This window comes from Syngnathus acus, chromosome 17 (assembly GCF_901709675.1).
Source record: "Syngnathus acus chromosome 17, fSynAcu1.2, whole genome shotgun sequence".
Classification (NCBI taxonomy): Eukaryota; Metazoa; Chordata; class Actinopteri; order Syngnathiformes; family Syngnathidae; genus Syngnathus; species Syngnathus acus.
Window position 1 is genome coordinate 11,663,153 of NC_051102.1, and position 19,739 is coordinate 11,682,891.

General features: G+C 46.9%; 1 protein-coding gene across 5 annotated transcripts in view; it reads left to right on the forward strand.

Moving 5' to 3' along the window:
* LOC119137326 (ephrin type-B receptor 1-B) overlaps nt 1-19,739 on the forward strand; it is a 96,332-nt gene that overhangs the window by 53,473 nt on the left and 23,120 nt on the right. For all 5 annotated transcript variants that reach the window (XM_037276566.1, XM_037276562.1, XM_037276565.1 and 2 more), the window contains exons 4-6: nt 7,766-7,921; nt 12,658-12,993; nt 19,014-19,138. In XM_037276566.1, coding sequence (XP_037132461.1) covers nt 7,766-7,921; nt 12,658-12,993; nt 19,014-19,138 — 617 coding nt within the window. The remainder of the gene's footprint in view (nt 1-7,765; nt 7,922-12,657; nt 12,994-19,013; nt 19,139-19,739) is intronic.

A 19,739-nucleotide genomic window follows, 5' to 3' on the forward strand; every position in this document is an offset into this window, starting at 1 on the left:
CATAGAGAAGGACGTTGTTGTATGGCGAGGGGAAGGTGATTGGGTGGTGAAGCCATGACATGGTTAACATAACGCTAGCTGGTAAACATAAGAGAAGGTCCCAATTGTTTGGCACTCCCGGTTGAATGTATTTTCTCACGGTAAAAAATCCAAATGGACTAAAGCGCATCATAACAAATTTAGGGTTTTTGTCAGGAGAAAAATAAAAAGTCTTCTAAATTTAACACACAGAATCTGCCAAATTTGAATGGAAATGAAACAAATTGGATGTGAAATGTTTCCAAATTCTAAAATCTATCGGCTCTCTTTTGGCATGCGATAACGATGCGAACACACTCGTGCCTTGTTAACTGTCATTCTTCCTGGCTACATTTGAACACTTTGTGAGTGTGTATGAAAGGCCACATTTCTTTCAAACACTGTTTCTGTAGCTCCTTCTTCTTGTTCACTCTCCTTGCGCACTGTGGCGGAACCCCTAAATCCAGTGTGAAAGCAATTGGCTCTCCGATCTAATCAATAGCGGGCCAGGGCAGCGAGCCAGGGGGAACATCTCTTGGCCCGTGCTCAGCCACAATCAATTTCAAAGCATTGATTCAGTCATTGAAATACAAAGAGTAGACGCAGTCAACCGCACAGGTGCTTTAGTCTTTTGCTGTGCTAACCTGTTATATACGTATATATATCACCTGCGCACGTGCGTGTGGTGGAAATGTGTGTGTAGGGATGGTATGATTTATTTCCAAGCCATCTGTGCTAAAGTGGGTATGGCATTTAATCTGGGACCTCTGTGATGGTGCCAATCTGGAGGGAGGGGGCGAGGGGGGGGGGGGGTATTTGCTGCTAATCCAAAATGTCCTGCCCAGAGAGTATGTACAGTCTGCAGTACTATTTGTGGCTTGATTTCATGACTGATAACGAAAAAAAAAGATCCCTCTCTCATCCACCCAGGCGCACAAACATGTCCTAGCTTTGTCAACCTCGTCTTTAAATGGCCGTCTGCCATTTGTCGAGCAAATCCGCGTTCCCAGTAGGTCGTATGAAGTTGTTTGCCCTAATTCTCAGATGTCTTTCAAAAAGTCCACAATGTCATGACGCTTAATGAGAAGAGCTGAAAGTGTGACGCCCACACACACACACACACACACCCAAAGAGCATCCATCATCTGCTAAATGTCATTTTGCATGGCCTTTAAAACCAGACAAACTTGGCACCACAGAACCACTAATGGAATCATCAAATGAATCCAGAGCAAATTCACATTCAATCTTGGAAAGATGCTGTAATTACACCAATTAAGATCTTAAAAATCACTTTGGAGCATAGAGAATGGTGTCACATTTTCCACCGTGTTACTTGTGATTAATTAACACGTCATTACGTTACAAGTGGTGGACCGAGAGATTGCTAAGCATGGCAAAATGTATGATCATCATGATCGACTTGGTCTTTGGTTGTTTTTCTTGACCGACAGATTTGTCTGTCACGTGTTAAAGTTAAAAAGTTAAAGTCCCAATGATCGTCACACACACATCTGGGTGTGGTGAAATTTGTCCTCTGCATTTAACCCATCCCCGTGTGATTTTGATCCATCCCCTGGGGGAGAGGGGAGCAGTGAGCAGCAGCGGTGCCGCGCTCGGGAATCATTTGGTGATCTAACCCCCCAATTCCAACCCTTAATGCTGAGTGCCAAGCAGGGAGGCAATGGGTCCCATTTTTATAGTCTTTGGTATGACCCGGCCGGCCGGGGTTTCAACCCACAACCTTCCAGTCTCAGGGCGGACACTCTACCACTAGGCCACTGAGCTCTCCATCAATATTTGCAACCTGGGTGTTTCGTCAGTCCAAGCGAATATGAAGGTGTAGTCAGAAGATCTGCCAATGTTTTTTGTTGTAGTTGTTGTTTTTTTAAGACACATGCAATCACACAAAACAAATGTATCTTTGCCTGTGTCATAGCTTCAGCTTTCATATTGACTGAAACTGACAGATAAGGTCAGTGCTGGCAAGGTTTGGACAGGTAGGGTAATGGTGGAACACAAACACACACACACACACACACACACACACACACACACACACAGCACCACACCTCAATGTTACGGTGTGTCTGTTTTTCCAGAGGAGGCTAGCGCTTTCTGATAAGGTTATGAAGAGGTCATCCTGATGTAAAATAGGACATGAATATAGATAGATAAGCCGCGCTTTCCGTTAACCTTTGGATGGCTTGGTCTTGCAGGTGTGTTGCGTGCCAACCGGTGGCATCAGTCTCTGCTCAGTCATGAGATGGAACAGAATTTTTCATGAACACACTCACCTGTCGTCAGTGCAATTGAAATATACTTGCAGGTACAATCCAGCTTGATTACAGTTTGAAATTGAAATGTCTGATGGGCACATATGCTCAGAAGTTGAACACCATAGCAGATCCTGAGCACATTTTTGGGGGGGCGGTGGCGGCGGCTTGTGTTTTATTGCATCACCACATGCGGCCGCTAACAAATGGATTATCGGTGGTAGACATGTTGGCTGATGAGAAAAGTCTCCCATGGTGACACTCTCTGTGATGACCGGAGGCAGGAATAAGCGGCCGGCGCTCAGCTTTGTGATCCAACCGTGGATGCCAGAATATTTTTGTGGAAACAGTGAATTACATACGCTCAATTAGGAATCAAATTACGGCTGGTAAACAGTGAAGGGACGTTGGTTTGCCACTGTGTGTCATTGTTCTCTGCTTGTTTTTAGCTGTGCTTAATTGCCCGTTCTCCTTCATTGGTCTCATTAGCAGGTGTTCAACCCAGAGCCCAGGGGCTCCGGAATTTCCGCATACATGCTTACTTTAAGCTGCTTTGAAGACAGCTACTCTCGAAGCATTTCAATGATCAGCCGGTGGGTGGTTTGTTCATATGAGCGAAACAGAACGTGCGATACGCATGCTCCCTCCCACCCATTTTTTTGGACAACCTAGATTCTTTTGCTATAGCCAGCAAACGTTTGCCACTGAGTTGTGTCCCTGAATACCAAAGACGCTTTCAAAATCTCTTCTCTCTGGCCGCCCTTCTATCTGCACGATATGCTCTGTGCCTTGCATTGCTGACCCCCGCAAATAAAATTGGCCTAATCCAGTGTGCCAGGGCCAGATAGTACCAACTCAACACTGGGTCGTGATGTGGCTGTGTACAGCTAAGAGATTATTTACTGCTCTTGATTGTTATCACGCTCGTGCTGCAGACACACGCTCACACGCTCACACGCACACGCACACACACACACACACACACACACACACACACACACACACACACACACACACACACACACACACATGCACAACTCCTGAATGTACTTTTAGTCTAAGTCTGCTGGTCATGTCATCGCCTCCTGCCTCTTCAAAAGAGATAGTGTGGGCCATAAAGAATACTGGCTGTGAGGTTACCATGGCAACCATCTGCCAATGGGGTTCTTGCTGTCTGCTAAATGATGGCAACATATAGAAACTCACAGTGAACAGTTGAATGTTCATTGAATTCAGTCATTTACAGTCATTTTGTTCGTGGTTGTTCCAATGGGTGAATGAACGACCGCTATGTCAACATAAGAGGAGATATGTGTACCATCAAGGCTTTCCTCTTGTCTGCCCCTTTACTCTCGTTTCCGTCTTATGCTTCTGATGTAGTGCCTCTTTTACGATGGCAGAAAAGCCAGAAATACACTTTGGCACAGTTTGAAGCCTAATTGGATGATACCTTGACGTTCTCACGGGGTTTCTGCAGCTTTAGATACTGCCATATTACAAGTTGTAAGCTGGGAGGACCGAGTTGTGTTTGGGGAGGATTACTGACGCACAAAATGGGTTTGTTGCCGTTGCATGTTGGGGTGTGATCGAGGGGTCTGCCAGAATGGATGGATGGATGGATGGATGGATGGATGGATGGATGGATGGATGGATGGATGGATGGATGGATGGATGGACGGGCGGGCGGGCGGGCGGACGGACGGACGGACGGATGGATGATTAACGATCGGGGGAGTGGTCTGTGGGAGGAACCCCTCTGCAGAAAAGAAGAAGGACTACTTTCAATCATCCTTTTATTCCCAATCAAATCTCTCAGGCCTGCCTTCTTTCTTTTGTCAGAGATCAGGGGGTGATGAGGGAGGCTAGAAGAGATGGACGCTGACCAGATTTGCCAAATGATGTCACCACCAAACCCTCAAAGTAGTGGTGGCTTGCGTGACAAGTTGGAAGCATTCAGGCTGAAGTGTCCTTCCAGGGTCCCTGTTGACCCATGTGAGCAATTCATTGGACGCCTCACCATTAAAAGGCACTTTGTAGCCTTGCTTTAAAAAGCCTGTGGGGATTTTGCATGGTTTCTGACAAGCCTTTGTTTCAAACCTGGCTTTGACTCAAAGAAACATGGTGCCGTTGGATGACCTTGAAGAGAAAATGAACACCTGGGCTGGAGACGCATCTCATTACGTGGATGGTGGTAGGAAAATGAGCGGTGACAGATGAAGAGGAAGCCTGAATACCAATGGGCTCTACCGCCGCTTGTGCTTAGGAATAGCTGCAGAGCACCCCCCCCCCCTCTTTGACGACCAAACTGCCAAATAATGATTCTTCGTCACATATGCACCCTCTTGTGCTTTGAGCGGTAGAGCTGTCTCGTCCGGTGACAAAGTACCAAAAAGTCAAGTAGGGGTCAACTGGGGTCTTAACCTAATCATGGGAGTGTTTGTGGGGCTCTATGCTGAGGACTATGACCCAGCCCACATTATAAATGCACGCTGGGAGTTCCCGTATTTTAAGCGACTTTAAAGCTATGCCACGGGAACGAGTCAGACGAGGGTGAAGTCTGTGTCCTGTAACCTTGATTGGGCTGAGCAGGAAAGCCATTTCCAAAGCCATCTTGTTCATAATCCTTTTCACTGGCTGCCCCCCGACTCTCGAGTGCAATTTTTCATTTGATCCTCCACGCGCCCGCTTATTCTTCTATGACAGCCTAATGTAATTCTTATTCTGCTCGACCTATAAATCCCACGTCTCCAATGAATTCTAATTCTTAGGACCGGCCCGTACGGCACATTGTGAAGGCGCGCGGGCAACGTGACACGGTGCCTCCATGTATGATGCATGGCCCGCATTGTGCACTTCATTATACGCTCGGCAAGAATACGGGCCAGTCCACCCTCTGAAGCCCAACACCCGGTTGGGCACAGAAGCTATTGTGGAAGCCCGCTGTCGGAAACCCCACTCTCATCGCTAATGCTGTTATGTAGAACAGGTAGCTATTGGCAAACCAATACATCATTGTCGAGTAGCAAAGGTGAAGGAACAAGCTGCCTTCTGGCATCTGGAGTCGATGTTGTTTAGCTATCAGGGACACATCACACCTGGTCTGGTCAGGTCAGGTCAGGTCAGGTCAGGTCAGGTCAGGTCAGGTCAGGCTGGTGTTATCACGGTTAGGTTGTGGGGAGTGGCCAGCGTGGCTCCAAAACGAACAAACCTTTTTCTGCTTGTGTGCAAACCCTCTTGATAGCGACACGTGGGGTCAACCTAACAAGGACGCAAAGGAGAGCCAAACCACAAGAAAGGAAAAGGCACAAGAGCAGAGAAAACAATACCTTACCGGTGGGACAGACAAAAATATGCCAGGGGGGGGGGCAGCGGTGAACTAAGACAAAGGAAAGCAGGAGCGTGTTGGCGGATCTCTGTGGAGACCACTTGAAAGAGAGGAATGTTGTGTTTCTGGATGCAGCCAGTTCACTTGTGGCTTATTCAAGCACAGGGGAGACTAATTGCTTGTTGATCTCATGTTCTATCCTCATCCTGCCTGTGTCGGAGAGCCAACGCAGCTGGTGAGTGACCGGTGGTCCACACGGGACAAGAACTCTCGGCCCTTTCTTTCTGCTCCAAATATTCTGCAAATATATGCTCTGTGAAGCAGATCAGTGATCAGCGCTGAAATGAATTCAAGCGTAGGATTCCATTCATGCGCATATTCTGGGAATGGGCCTCAGCTCCTTTGTTGGAATCTTCTTACCTTAGCTGTAAGAACGCCGCAAATGAAATCTGTCAAGTTTGAGCCGAAAAGTCGCGCCTATCCAAAAGGAGTCGACCACACTTTTTGCCTCATCCTCTCCATTCCAAAGATTGCATTTGATTGAGAAGATGCGAGTATTTCTGCTTGCAAAAATTTGCTTCGAGGTACTTTCACAAAGCCAGTTTTAAGAATTCCTCGGCCGATGTGGCTGTGTTCAGGAAGCGTTGCTAACGCCATAGCAAAGCCATGGTTACGGTCAAACTTGTACCTGAACAAGTTCAATGAAAGAAAGTTCATGAACTAACTGGTTCATATTTCCAGCAAACGTGAAGTGAGCGTAGCGTATTTCTGCCTTCCTTCTGTGGACGGTGAGACGTCTGCCTGTAAACCACTTTGGAAGCTGAGAAGAATGCCACGTGTTCATGCATTTAGCGCCGATTAAACAAACACCACAATCCATTTGTTTTCTTCCAATGTCACCAACATCTTTGATCTGCATTTGATTATCTGGATAGCTCTCAATGTTATTGCTATGGCAGCGCTTTCTTTCCCCACACGGCCGATGTCAGTCTCAAGCGCAATGTTCTTGTATTAGGAGCTGCGTCATGTGAAATGTGTTTTAATTACGTCCATCGACGCACAAGCAAAAACGATGCTGGCTTTCCTGTGAGACGATGCACACGCTTATTGGTGCTCCTGTTGGGCTGCAATCGCGGCAATGCAGTTGGTTTTGCTCCTTGTGAAGCCCAGCTTTAATCTGCCTCACAGCTCAGCGCAGGTTCTTTTAGAAGCCCTTTGTGCTTGTCGGGGTCTCGTCGTTTCGGTTTGAGAAATGTTTTGTGACCGCAAGTCGGGCCGGTGGCTGGTATTAAAAGTTTGTCTGCCAAGATCAAGACCTCAGAGTTGCAAAGGAGGATCAGTAAGATATTCATCATGACGTTTCTGCAACGTCATTGAGTCCTCCATCATCAGCTCAGGAGGCGACTAAACCGTTCAACATGTATTACAGTCGCTAATTCCTTCCGCGCAGCTCCCGTCTCCGCTTTGCATTCTTTCGGGATGTGACGGTAAACAAATGAGGTTATTGCCTCCATTCCAGCACTCGTATCATCCACAATAATCTCTGTCCTCCACGGTGGCCTTTTGGAATTAAGGGCTAATGCGTTCTTTAAATCCACCACAGCTGACTGACGGCAGGCCGCCGGCGGAAAGTACGGTGGTCCCGCGGGAGGCCAGTCATAATCTAATAGTCATTGTGCCAACAAAGCAATGTCACTGCTGCGTGTCGATGCAAATCTGATGATGAGACAGTGACTACCTTACTTTGCTTTTTGGCTTTGTTTGTGGCCATTGACTTGATGGCTTGGAAATAGGAAGGATAATACTGACTGTCTCGACCTTCTTTTAGATTTGACTGCAATGTGTCTTTTTCTGTTTGGAAAGACAACTAGACAATACCAAAAACCTTACTTTGCTCACGGGAACCTAAATAGGATTTTTCACCATATCGTTGATCAAATCATTGTTGGTTTTAAACGAAATAGTGTCGTTGTTTTTTTATTGATATATGATCATTTTTTTATTGAATTATTTTATTTATTCCAAACGTCTATAACATCTTGTGTGGCAGAAAATGGGGCTTGTACAAAGTTGTACATACAAGTTGTTTTTCCTTTTTTTTTTCTCTTCTTTCCTTTACCTTGACCCAGTCTTTCTCTTTTTCCAGCATGCCCGCCGGGTACTTTCAAGTCCACGCAGGGCCCCGGTTTGTGTCTTCAGTGCCCTCCCAACAGTCGCTCCACTGCTGAGGCCGCCACCATCTGTGTCTGTCGCAACGGTTACTATCGTGGTGATGCTGATCAGCCAGACCAACCCTGCACTAGTGAGTAGAATGACATGACATGACATCAATGTTCTGACAAGTGTGCCAGCTGCAAGAGGGCAAATGCTTCGAAGCGCATCTATTTTAACGTCAGTGTGACGTAACGCCAAATAAGTGCTCACAAGAAAGCGGAACATCCGAGTCGTTTTGATGCGAGTTCAATCTAATATAAGAGTATTATAGCTTTTTTTTTTTCCAAATGAATGATCTCAGGGGAGTTGTACTTTTCGGATTCAATCGTAATGCTCTTCTGTCACAGACGTTTTGGCACTCACCAAAAGTTGCTCTTGCTTTAGTTATCGCTGTTGTTTCTTTTTCTGTCTATCAGCTGTCACCCATCACACACACACACACACACACACACACACATCCCACACCCTCTTCCAATCCTAATTACTCAGATAGATGCTGCGCAGCAACACTGTCTTTATCTGTTGGATATCCAATAAAGCCTCTCACAGCATCAAAGTTGACTTATTATGATTAAAAAAATCAGTATGCCGAGACATCCCGCTGCCCCACGTGCCGAGTAATATTCGAACCAAGCGCAAAAACGGTATTTACCTCTCTGCTGCTCCCTCTCACAGCAGGCTCATAGTCCAATGTTGCATTTTGGACTTTTTATGATAGTCGTGGCTAATAGGACATGTTGTAATTGCTATCTACCAGTGAATCTAATGGGCATAAAAACATGTTTTGTTAATGGCTTAAAATAAATGCCTTAAGGCTGTGGAGGAGCCCCACTGCAGCACAGCTGTCTGCTTGGCTCTAGCAACCACTCCCCTATGAATTGAGCCCCACCTCTAGGCGATGGAGCTTCTCTCATCATGTCTGGCCTTCCTTGGCACGGCACGGCACGGCACAACACATCTCTGGTGAATTAGTGGTTGCTCCATCGAGCACGCCGTCTGCCCGTACCTCCGGGGTCTCTGTCTTTCCAAGAGGTCCCAAGTGGAGTTTGTTGCACTTGAGTTTGTTTGGTTTTTAAAAGCAGCCAGCCTCTCGCGTTTCTCCCCCTCCCCATCCCTTCATTCCTTGAATTGTCTCTTATTATCATCAAAGCGGTGCAGTGATTTGACTCGCTCGCTCGGGCACCTGAAGGAGGGTCATGACAGGGCCACACAAATCACATCGACAGCTTTTGCCCCTGGGACCAAGCTCATCTATTGGCTTGGCTGCCCGCAAACTTAGCCCAACTCTCCTGTTTGACTTCCGACCCCTGGTGTTGTGTTTCCAAAATGTTCCCAGGTTGAAGGAAAAATCCAAAACGGCTCCCCTGATCACTAAAAGAAAACACGACAGTTCATTAAGATTGCGCGAAAGGATGTGCTCATATCCAATGCTTCTCTGACTACCGAGGAGATGCTTAGCTTGATGTTCTGGCTTCCCTAGATCTCAGCGGGGCCAGGCAGCGAGATCACCCTTGTAAGAATCTCTGGTACGCAGTCGAGCCTGATAAGAGCGAGCGGCAGCGTAGCGTACAGAAATCAGGCCGCCTCTGTGGCAGCTTGTGCGCTTTTTGCAGCCGTGCTACAGAGGAGCCGCTCGGTCCCCGTCTGCTCCAGATTGCACTGATTAGCTCGCTGATGGATAGTCCAGCGCTTGGCTCTGTCAGCAGGGAGCCGCATGTCGTCGCCCCCTTGCTCCCCACTTCCCTAGGGCCGGTCCAAACGATCTCATCTCTTCACCAAGCCAATCTGCCATCTTCTGCTGACTCCAGCCCAGGCCGAAGTGAACAGTAGCAGCGGGAAACGATTGTGTCTCACAACACGCCCACTAACTTTGATGGCTGGCCCAGGTCAGACCTAACCCTCATTCCCTACGCGTCCATTTGGAAAAGAGAACATGTGAGAACGGTGTCATCGGTCAACATTTCCGTGGGCTTGCCGATTGAATTTGTCTTTTTCCTCGTTATGTGAGACGGAGGAGGTGTGACAAGCTGAGTGGTAAGTAAGGCAAGTCAGGCAGCGGAACGGGTGCTGATTGGCTCATAAGGGAGAATAGAAGCAGAAATGAAGCAGCGAGTTGCAAGGAAAGAAAAATACATGGGAGGATTGTGACAAGAAAGGCTAATGAACAAGTTACTGAATACTACCATCTCACTCCATTTCATTCGTCTATCCATCCATCCATCCATCCATCCATCCATGTCACTCTATTTCATCCATCCACCCACCCATCCATGTCACTGTATTTCATCCACCCACCCACCCATCCATGTCACTCTATTTCATCCATCCATCCATCCATCCATCCATCCATCCATCCATCCATCCATCCATCCATCCATCCATCCATCCATCCATCCATCCATCCATCCATCCTTCCATCCTTCCTTCCTTCCTTCCTTCCTTCCTTCCTTCCTTCCTTCCTTCCTTCCTTCCTTCCTTCCTTCCTTCCTTCCTTCCTTCCTTCCTTCCTTCCTTCCTTCCTTCCTTCCTTCCTTCCTTCCTTCCTTCCTTCCTTCCTTCCTTCCTTCCTTCGCACCTACGCACCTACGCCCCCATGTAGGTCTCTCAGACACGCAGAAATGATTAGTCCTCATAATGTGTTTTATTTGAGCTCTCAGCAACCCACACAAGCCTTCAGCACTCTTTTGGGCTACTCTGGCTGTGATCGCTATTGGCACACAGGGACCTTGTGTTGCTCCCTCAAGCCTTTTTCAACAACACAAAAACAAACAGTTTGAAAGAGTGGAAACACGAGGCCCCAGCCATTTTAAAGGAGGGATGAGTAAACAAGGTTAACAAGGGGTTCATTTTCGACACAGGGGCACTTCTCATAATAGCATCCAGGGAAAGGAACTAGCTTTTGGGCTTTTACAGCCTCTGTCAAATCCTTTTCCACTACGAGGGCAGCTTGTTACCTACCTTGATCTCTTGCAGAAGCCACAGGAGCTCTTTACGTACTATATGCACGGCACGGGTCATCCGTTTTATGGTACTTAAGCCTTAAGATGATGCACATTCTGATATTTGGATTTTCAATGTGAACATGTAGAAGACACAATACATCTATCTTTTAGTGGCCTTGCAGAAAAAAAGCCAACAACACACATTCCAAGCTGCGAGCTGTAAGGCAATTAACTAAAAGAATGCTTGCCTGTTTTGCTTTTTTTTTTTACAGCAAATATAGTCAATGTTTTGAATCTAAAAAAAAAAGTGGCCTGGGTGCATCATCTAATTGCCCGGTTAGAGCACAAATAACATTTGCACTGGAATACGCCCACTCACTGCCCTTGAGCATATGAACTTGCATGTTGCACCAGTTCATGAAATGAAATAGCTCTTTTTGAACGCCGCATGCCTGGATACGATGATATCCCCCTCCCCTGAAATACTAAATGACCAAGTGTGTCTTTGAGCATAAACAATTGTGAGTGACACGGCACAAATGAAGACCAGCCGAGAGCTGTAAGGAACGTTTTCTGCAAATGAAATCCTATGGCCAATTAAAAGTGGCTCGCTGTCCTAATGGTCTGCAAATCACTGGATAAGTAGCAGTCACATTTGATTTCCAAGGTCATTGTCGACCGCACGTGTGTAGCTAGCTCAGCTGGACAACGGGGCCTGAAATGGATGACACAGTTAGAGTTGGTTTTTCACACAAACTCAGGCTTGTGCATTCACGTGTTTTCCACATGGAAATTCTACAATTCTCTTCCGATTTTCAAATGAGCTTTTCCCGACTAATGAATGATGTCTCGGTCAGCTATATTTGTTGTTGTAACTTCCTCTTTCCAAAGCCGTAAACTAAGAAAAACTCTGTGTTCTCTGTCATAGGACAGAAAAGAATGTTGTATTAGAGAAATGACTAGGTTTGATATGATCTCGCTTAATACATACGTTGGAAAGAAAGGGTTATTCCGCTTCGTTTCATCTAAAAGTCAGACTTCAGAGGGGTAGATACGTCGATTTCAACTCTCCAGGGAAGCCTTAGCAAACCTAAGCAGTTTTCTGAGCGTCCACGCGTGCAATGTTAGGCCCAAGATATCAGTGAGCGTCTCCAGGGACTCTGGCAGGCAGGCAGGCAGCCACGCAAGCAGGCAGGCAGCCACGCAGGCAGGCAGCCACGCAGGCAGGCAGCCACGCAAGCAGGCAGGCAGCCACGCAGGCAGGCAGGCAGCCACGCAAGCAGGCAGGCAGCCACGCAGGCAGGCAGCCACGCAGGCAGGCAGCCACGCAAGCAGGCAGGCAGCCACGCAGGCAGGCAGGCAGCCACGCAGGCAGGCCGCAAAGAATCGACGCCGTCATTCCAACCCTTAAAAAACCCCGACTCCATTTGGGTGACGGTGAACAGGGCCAGCCGGCCGGCCCCCTTTTCAAACAGCTGGATGTGAATGCGCCGCTCGAGCAAAGCGCTTTGTTTTATCGTTGTGTGATTTTTCCATGAATATCATTTTGGAGCTTTTCCTCCTGGGGAGTGAATGGGAGCGTGAATCGCACATGGATAAGAATACTCCATGCAACACTGCATTTTGCTAAATAACCAATGTTTGATAGACACAAACGTTGCGCTTTATGATCCCTCTGGGTGTGAGGGGAATAAATTAGCGTTCCAATTGTGCTGAAGAAAGAGGAAGAAGAAAAAGTGTCCACCAGTACATTACGCTATCTAAATCGAGCCCATTACGAAAAATGGCACCAAATAGAATGTGTCCTCTGCAAGCAGTTCTTATACATTTCACTTGTTCCCTATCAAAATCACGGGCCTTTGTTTTACACTTGTCTCTGAAGGTGTCCCATCCAGCCCAAGGAACGTCATATCCATGGTCAACGAGACCTCCGTGATCCTGGAGTGGCATTCTCCCAGAGAGACGGGCGGCCGGGGCGACGTGGTTTACAACATCTTGTGCAAAAAGTGCCAAGCCGACCGGCGCGCCTGCTCCCACTGTGACGACAATGTGGAATTCGTTCCTCGTCAGCTGGGTCTGACCGAGACCAGGGTGTTCATCAGCAACCTGCTGGCGCACACGTTGTACACTTTTGAGATTCAGGCGGTCAACGGCGTCAGCAATAAGAGTCCCTACCCGTCGCAGCACGTGTCCATAGACATCACCACCAACCAGGCTGGTAAGCCATGTCATCATTGACTTGACTCTAAGAAATATACTGTATGTCTTCTAGAAACATCCGTAGCTGTGTCCTTCCCTCCCTCGCAGGGTCCAAGTAAAAATTGTGAGACATGTTTTGCATTTGAGCATCCCAGGACGGCTGGCTGGCTGGCTGGCTGGCTGGCTGGCTGGCTGGCTGGCTGGCTGGCTGGCTGGCTGTGGTGTGGTGTGGTGTGGTGGGTGGGTGCCCAAAGGGTTTGACGTAGCTCAACTGTGAGCTTTCAAGCAAAATGGTAGCTGGTAACATACGAGAATATAATACCTGCCCAAATCAAAACAAAGGATTGGAAATTGGAAATTGTTTTCCATTTCTGTGGCAGGCGCCATCATTCCTTCCTTTGTGCTTGATTTCCAGAGCCAGCCAATGACAGTGATAGCACGAGAGTGTACATTGTTCTTAAGGCATTCAGTTCTTCTTGGTTTTCTAACGATGGTAACAACGTTTCTCGCTTTGAAACTCCATTCTGTCCAGGCTGACAATCGTCTTTGTTGTTTTCCTTGGGTCATGAGACTTGGTTGCAGCCAGCCCACTCAAAACCTGTCTGTGAATCTTCAACGTCCTTCCTTCCCATCATTGTGGAATTTTTGCCACTGTATTCCGCCAGATGTCAAAATTAGTCTGGGACATTTAAGTGTTTGAAGAAACCACTGACACTGTCAAGGACTGTATTTTTAGCAGGTTGCTGTGTTGAACCGAGCGAGCGCTTCATTCACATTTCTAGAACAGCTGAGCAGGTTCACCTGTGGGCAATCATCTCATGTCAGCCACCCTGCTGGAGGTTTCTGTTTTCAGGCAAGATTTTCAATGCTGCTCTTTGATCTACGACGGTGATGAATGATCAGTTCATCCTCACGTTCTGCAGGAGCCTGATCATTGAATCAGGTGTGTTTAACCAGGGAAACTTGGAAAACATGTAGGAATGCGGCCCCCGAGGACTGGAGTTTGAGACCCCTGGTTTAAATTGACCTTCGGGGGCCTCTATTTTCGACCATTTTCTTTGCGCATCTGTCGAGAATGTCCTGTCCTGCTGGGGCCTTTTCATGCTTCTATTGGCCGTAAACATGAATTCGAACAGACACAGATCCATAAGGCTTTCATGGTAATGTGGAGTTGCAGTCAGGCGAAAGATGAGTCATAGTTGACGTGTCAGGTGATGGAAATGCTTACGTAAATGCGTGTCAAGTTTCCTGGTAACTGTCACATTGTCCCGTTGTCACGCATTGTCACGCATGTCCATTAAAATGGTTCACGTCACCTTTCCATGAAGTAATCAAAGTAGTCAATACTTTAACCATTTTTACTGGCTAGCATGCATCAATCCGACTTGTTTCAGCAACTATATCTGCTCCACAGCTTGTTCGTAATGCAAAGTTGCTGATATTGTTGCTTTAGATGTTTGTGTAAAATTGAATCTGAATTCAAGAATGATTCAAATTGGAGGGAAGACAAGCAAACAGTGCAACGGTGGAAGTGAAGGCAAGAAAAAGGAGAGAAACTTGGCCGTATTACCAAGGTGGTCAATAACACTTTGAGCGGCTAATAGTAAGCTTGACAGATAGAAGGAGACGAAGCAATAGCAACGTCTATTATCCAGTCCTGTCCAGGTAATGAAGTGTCGTCTGCCGAGCGTGCGTCCTGCTCTTTGTGGCTTTATGTTGCCAGGTAGGTAATTGTATGGTTCCTGTTTGACAAAGGAAAGTTGACAATGCAGAATTGTTCTGGAAGACTATCATCATTTCAATGGGACATAAGAATTTTCGGAACACTTGTTTCCTTGCCAGTACTGTCACTAGTACAAGCGCAGTACAGAGGTGTTCATGCGTGTCTTGTTGTTCTGCAAAGTGGATGAACGGCACCTTTGCTGACTGCAGCCAAGTTGTGCATTCAATTTTGCTCAGAGGCCCGAGGGTCGGATTAACAAGCAGTTCTGTACGATCGGGCGCTATTTTCTTCTTGTTGACTTACCAGTTTAAAGCTTTGACAGGATCATTTGCAAGATCTGTAGTCTGACTGCTCGAGGGAGCGAATCTCATTGTTGGCCCCTTTCCGAAGAGTCTCGACTTTTAATACCAAGGAAGGTCTCCTTGAAATCCATCTGTCCATTGCCATTGTCTGAAGTGTCGAGTTTTTACTCCTCAGATGCAAAATGACTAGATTCAACTTCATCAGGTAGATCGTTGAGAACGATAAATCGACTGTTCCTACGCTGAAATGAAAGCTGGGTGAGCTTTTATTCTCAATCCTTTCTGTCCATGAGAAAATCATTGCAAAAGTAGAAAGTAAGGAACCCATCAAGTCAGTTCAAAGTGCCAGCACGCATGGGAAGAAAAGGGAAGTTGGCAGGAGAGGAAAATAGCAATTAATCACGAGAAGAGCGTTTAAGGGAAGTAGTAGTACGAATGTCTGCAGAGGCTAATAAAATCGCCCTCCATTCCATTCTGTGTCTGCGAGGACGGTGTGATCAATAGTTTGATTTAGGATTTCATTCCACCGCCGGCCGGTGCTCTCCAAGAAAAACATGGCCGCATGTGCCACACATATAACACGAGCTTTTTCCTTCCTTTTATGGCTGGGGTCGCAGCCACCGCTTGTCGATAATGTGTCACACGGTTGATGCAGTCCTCTGCTGCCTCACTCATCCACATGAGAGTTGCAGACACGTTTGCAATCTTCTCACATGCTGACTTCAGACTGTTTGCCATGCTGTTGTTGTTTTGTTTAAAACGTGATCACACCATTCCGACAGGAGTCGCTGCCTCGACCGCAGCCGAGCAACGCGTGGCAGGCAGACGGCGGGGCTCGGAATGTGTTTGTCGGGCAGATCCTGCGTCCGGGCTTTAAGATGCTCGCGCTGTCGCCGGGTTCATCATCCATTTTGCGGAGCATCATTTGCACTCGCCTATCTCCACACTGAACTCGATGTCTCATTGGGTCGAGCTACTTTTTGTGAGACCCGGGTGACAGCGTCAGTATGGTCATCAGCGCCATCCTGCTGTGTAAAGTATGATTGACTGTAAAATGATGGAATGAATGATGTAGTTTCTTGGCTTTGCTTGACAATTATCTAAAGGCGTTACTCCTTTTCATTTCATTCTCTCTGCTTCCCTCTGTCAGAGCCAGACGCCGAGAGGCTCCGACTTTGATTAATGGCGAGCCAAGCTCTGTATTAAAAGCCAGGGGCAGCAAGTTGGGCCAGATAAAAGTAGAGCAGGATGGGAGGGGGAGGCAGGGAGGGAGGGAGACGAGAGCAGGACACAGTCACCAATCATTGTCAGCATCACTGTCAGCGGGGGACACACTTGGAGAGGACAGGACAGGACAGGACAGGACAGGGGTGCGTCATTAGGCTGAAACTCTGAAACCTCGTCCAGACATATTGGCTTGTTTTTTTTTTTCTTTTTCTATGTAGGATGCAAGGACAACATAGTTTACCCCATGTTCCAAATCAGTTGAATTCGATGGAACAAATCCTTGTCAGGTGGAATCCTCACATCCCCAATGTCACCACCTTTCAGGAAATCTGCTCACATCGTTTTCCCAAACTCTTTCGCAAAGGTCTTTGAGACATGAGTGAAGCAATAAACAATCGGCTGACTAAGCAATATAAAAGGCTTAACATGAATCTTTTTGTACTCAATAATTATAGTCTCCTGGTTTTAGATTCACACTCCTTGAATTGTTTCCACGCCACAAATGGAAATGTATTTGTTGGGATTTCATGTGACGGACACATGATTGCGAGGTGGAAGACTCCCACATCAAATCCAGTGCAATCACACAAATTCGAGAAGCTCATACTGTGAAATGCCTGCGTGCGTGCGTGCGTGCGTATCATTTCATTTCTCTTTCATGTAAAAACCACATACCACTGGGTGTATCACGTGAAAGTCCAATAAATGTATGTTTGTGGTTGTAACTTGACAAGATGTGGAAAACTTCAAGGGGAATCCAATCCGGCTCTGAGAAGCGAGCCTGATTTGGCGTCCCATTCCATAGTTTCATGTTTGCACAAAATGCAAGGGTGCAAAAATGCTACTTTCCACCGCAGGGGTTTCATGTAGACTGCACCTCTGCTTGCTCTCACAAGAACAGCATGCGCCTGTGGTCAGTAATTGATCATGTGGTCCAGGCAGCCTTACCTACCTACCTACCTCCCTACCTCCCTACCTACCTCCCTCCCTACCTCCCTCCCTCCCTCCCGACCGACCGACCGACCGACCGACCGACCGACCGACCGACCTACCTACCTACCCGACCCTGCTCACTGAAGCATGAAGCAGCCCGAGGTCTTCACACTCTCTGCCGAGGGTGGCAGATGCCACGTAATCCCGACAGGATCAATAGAACCCAAATCAAATATTTGTTTACATTTCAGCATCGTTCTCAAGCCCTCCAGTTTAGAAAATGTTTACCTGCTGCCAAAGCCATACAATAGGCCATTTCATTCAAATAAAGTTTGCTTTGAAAGCATAGATGCCAAATCAATCACAAGTTGATTTTTTTTTTCTAGTTACAGAACTACTAAGTCTGTAGAATGGCACCATGCCAGCAAAGTACCAATAAGAGATGGAAAAGAAATGGAGCAACTACTCGGGAAATAGATAAAAAGGGACATTCAATTGAAAAAGGATGCCATTTGCAGCCTTTTGAGTCGAGGACTTATTCAGAAAGATGGCAAGTTGAGGCCGGCCGGGTGGAGAAATGATGAGACCTCAGCGGTGAGCGGGCCAACAGCCAAGTGAGTGATGGCAGTAAAATGTAGAGCACACGCTTGTGGGGACCTGCTTTTTATGCCTGAAGATGGGGGGGTGGAGTTTTCTCATCTCTTCAACACATTTCACTCAATATTAGCCACTGAAATCAGATCGACTTGTGTGTGAAATGTGTTTTTTAATCAGATCCACTTGTGTGTGTGTGTGTGTGTGTTTACACGTTGGTTTATTCGGATTTAGTATCACTCTTTGAATTGGCGCACTGGTGTCAGGTCATATTTGCTCCGTTTAAAATGAAAAAAAGTTCCATTTGTATTCACGTTTTGTAAATGGTCACATTCTGTGATATAGAAACGCAAAGACTTCGATCCTCTCTTGGTAAGTCTGTGACATTTAGAAAGCCGACAATCGGGCCTAGATCACGTAGAAGCGCAACAAATAGATGCAAAGCAAAACTTATCAGTACCCGGGAAATGTATTTTTTCCCCCTCACAAGCGGGGGTCGGGGTTATTGAACTTCACTTCTGTCAGCGGTGACGAGGCAGCGGTGACTCTGTAAATGTCACACGTGTGAATGTCTGCTGAGAGATAAAAATGGAATGATTCATTCGAGGCTGGTGTATGGCACTCCACAAACACTTCCCTTGGGTTGAAGATGACAATCATTTTTTGGGCCAGTTCTTTATTGAAGTAACCTTAGCACTCACATTACAAGTTAGACACACACGTTTTCAAAACACACGCAATCTGGATGATTGCTTTCCTGTCCAATAACACGAGGAGTGCACTGGTGAAAGAAGAGTTGACAAAAGTAAAGGACATTTTTGGAATGAACAGAAAATTGCAGACTACCTGGGTTAATTGAGGCAGTCTGTTGAAGCTGGGAATCCTCTTTGCAGCTTGACCACAAAACCTGACAAAGTTAGCCGCTTCTGTCGTTGCTATTTTCATTGGCGATGTTATCATGAGTTAGTTCCTTGTCCCATTTCCAGTACCTCACTTTTTCGGCTCCAATGAAATGGCTGGCACGCTGCCCCGAAAGCGTAATCCAAACTCTTACACAGTGACTGTGTGATTACCGGACAATTAAAGGAGACCGATTGCATCAGACAGTGTTTGCCAAAAAGCTCTACAGTACTTCCTGATGATTATGATCATATTGCGTTAAATGACCTCTAAAGAGTCGTATGTCGTCGCTTGGTTGGCAGAGCTTACGAAAAGTCCAGAGAGAGACCTTAAAGCTTTTGCGTGTGTGTTCTCTTACAGCGCCCTCCATTGTTCCCATCATGCATCAGATCAGCTCCACCATGAATAGCTTCACATTGTCGTGGCCGCAACCGGAACAGCCCAACGGTATCATTCTGGACTATGAGCTACGTTACCATGAGAAGGTAAGATATGCCTTTCAACTGATTGAATGGGATTTCCAGTCCGTGTTCTTCATGGGGGGGTATGATTAGAATTCGGTTGTCCTTTAAGTCTTTGTTGTCACTGGGACATTTTTTGTCCGCCCAATGCGATTCGCAGTCCGTGTTCTTCATGGGGGGGGAAAGGGGTATGATTAGAATTCGGTTGTCCTTTAAGTCTTTGTTGTCACTGGGAAATTGTTTGTCCGCCCAGCAGGTTAAATGACCTTCCGGGATCTAGCTTGTCTACCTGCCCGTTGATTACAAGCACCTGTGGCTAAAGCCAAACTGCGGCAACTGGACTTGGTTTTGTCACCTCTGCTGTGTAATTCCATGTTGACGCTCGATAGCAATAATTGAAGCAACAATCTCGCCATCTTCCATGTTGACAATGTTTTGGATTGCGCCTGCTGCTGCTGCTGCTGCTGCTGCTGCTGCTGCTGCTGCTGCTGCTGCTGCCGCCGCCGCCTCAGTTCCCGTCGGGCGGGTCCCTGCCGCCGCCGCCGCAGATGAAGCAAACGCGTTGACCTACCTGTGCTCTCGGCCGGCGTACCCACATGCCCCGCGGTGAAAATGCATCGCATCT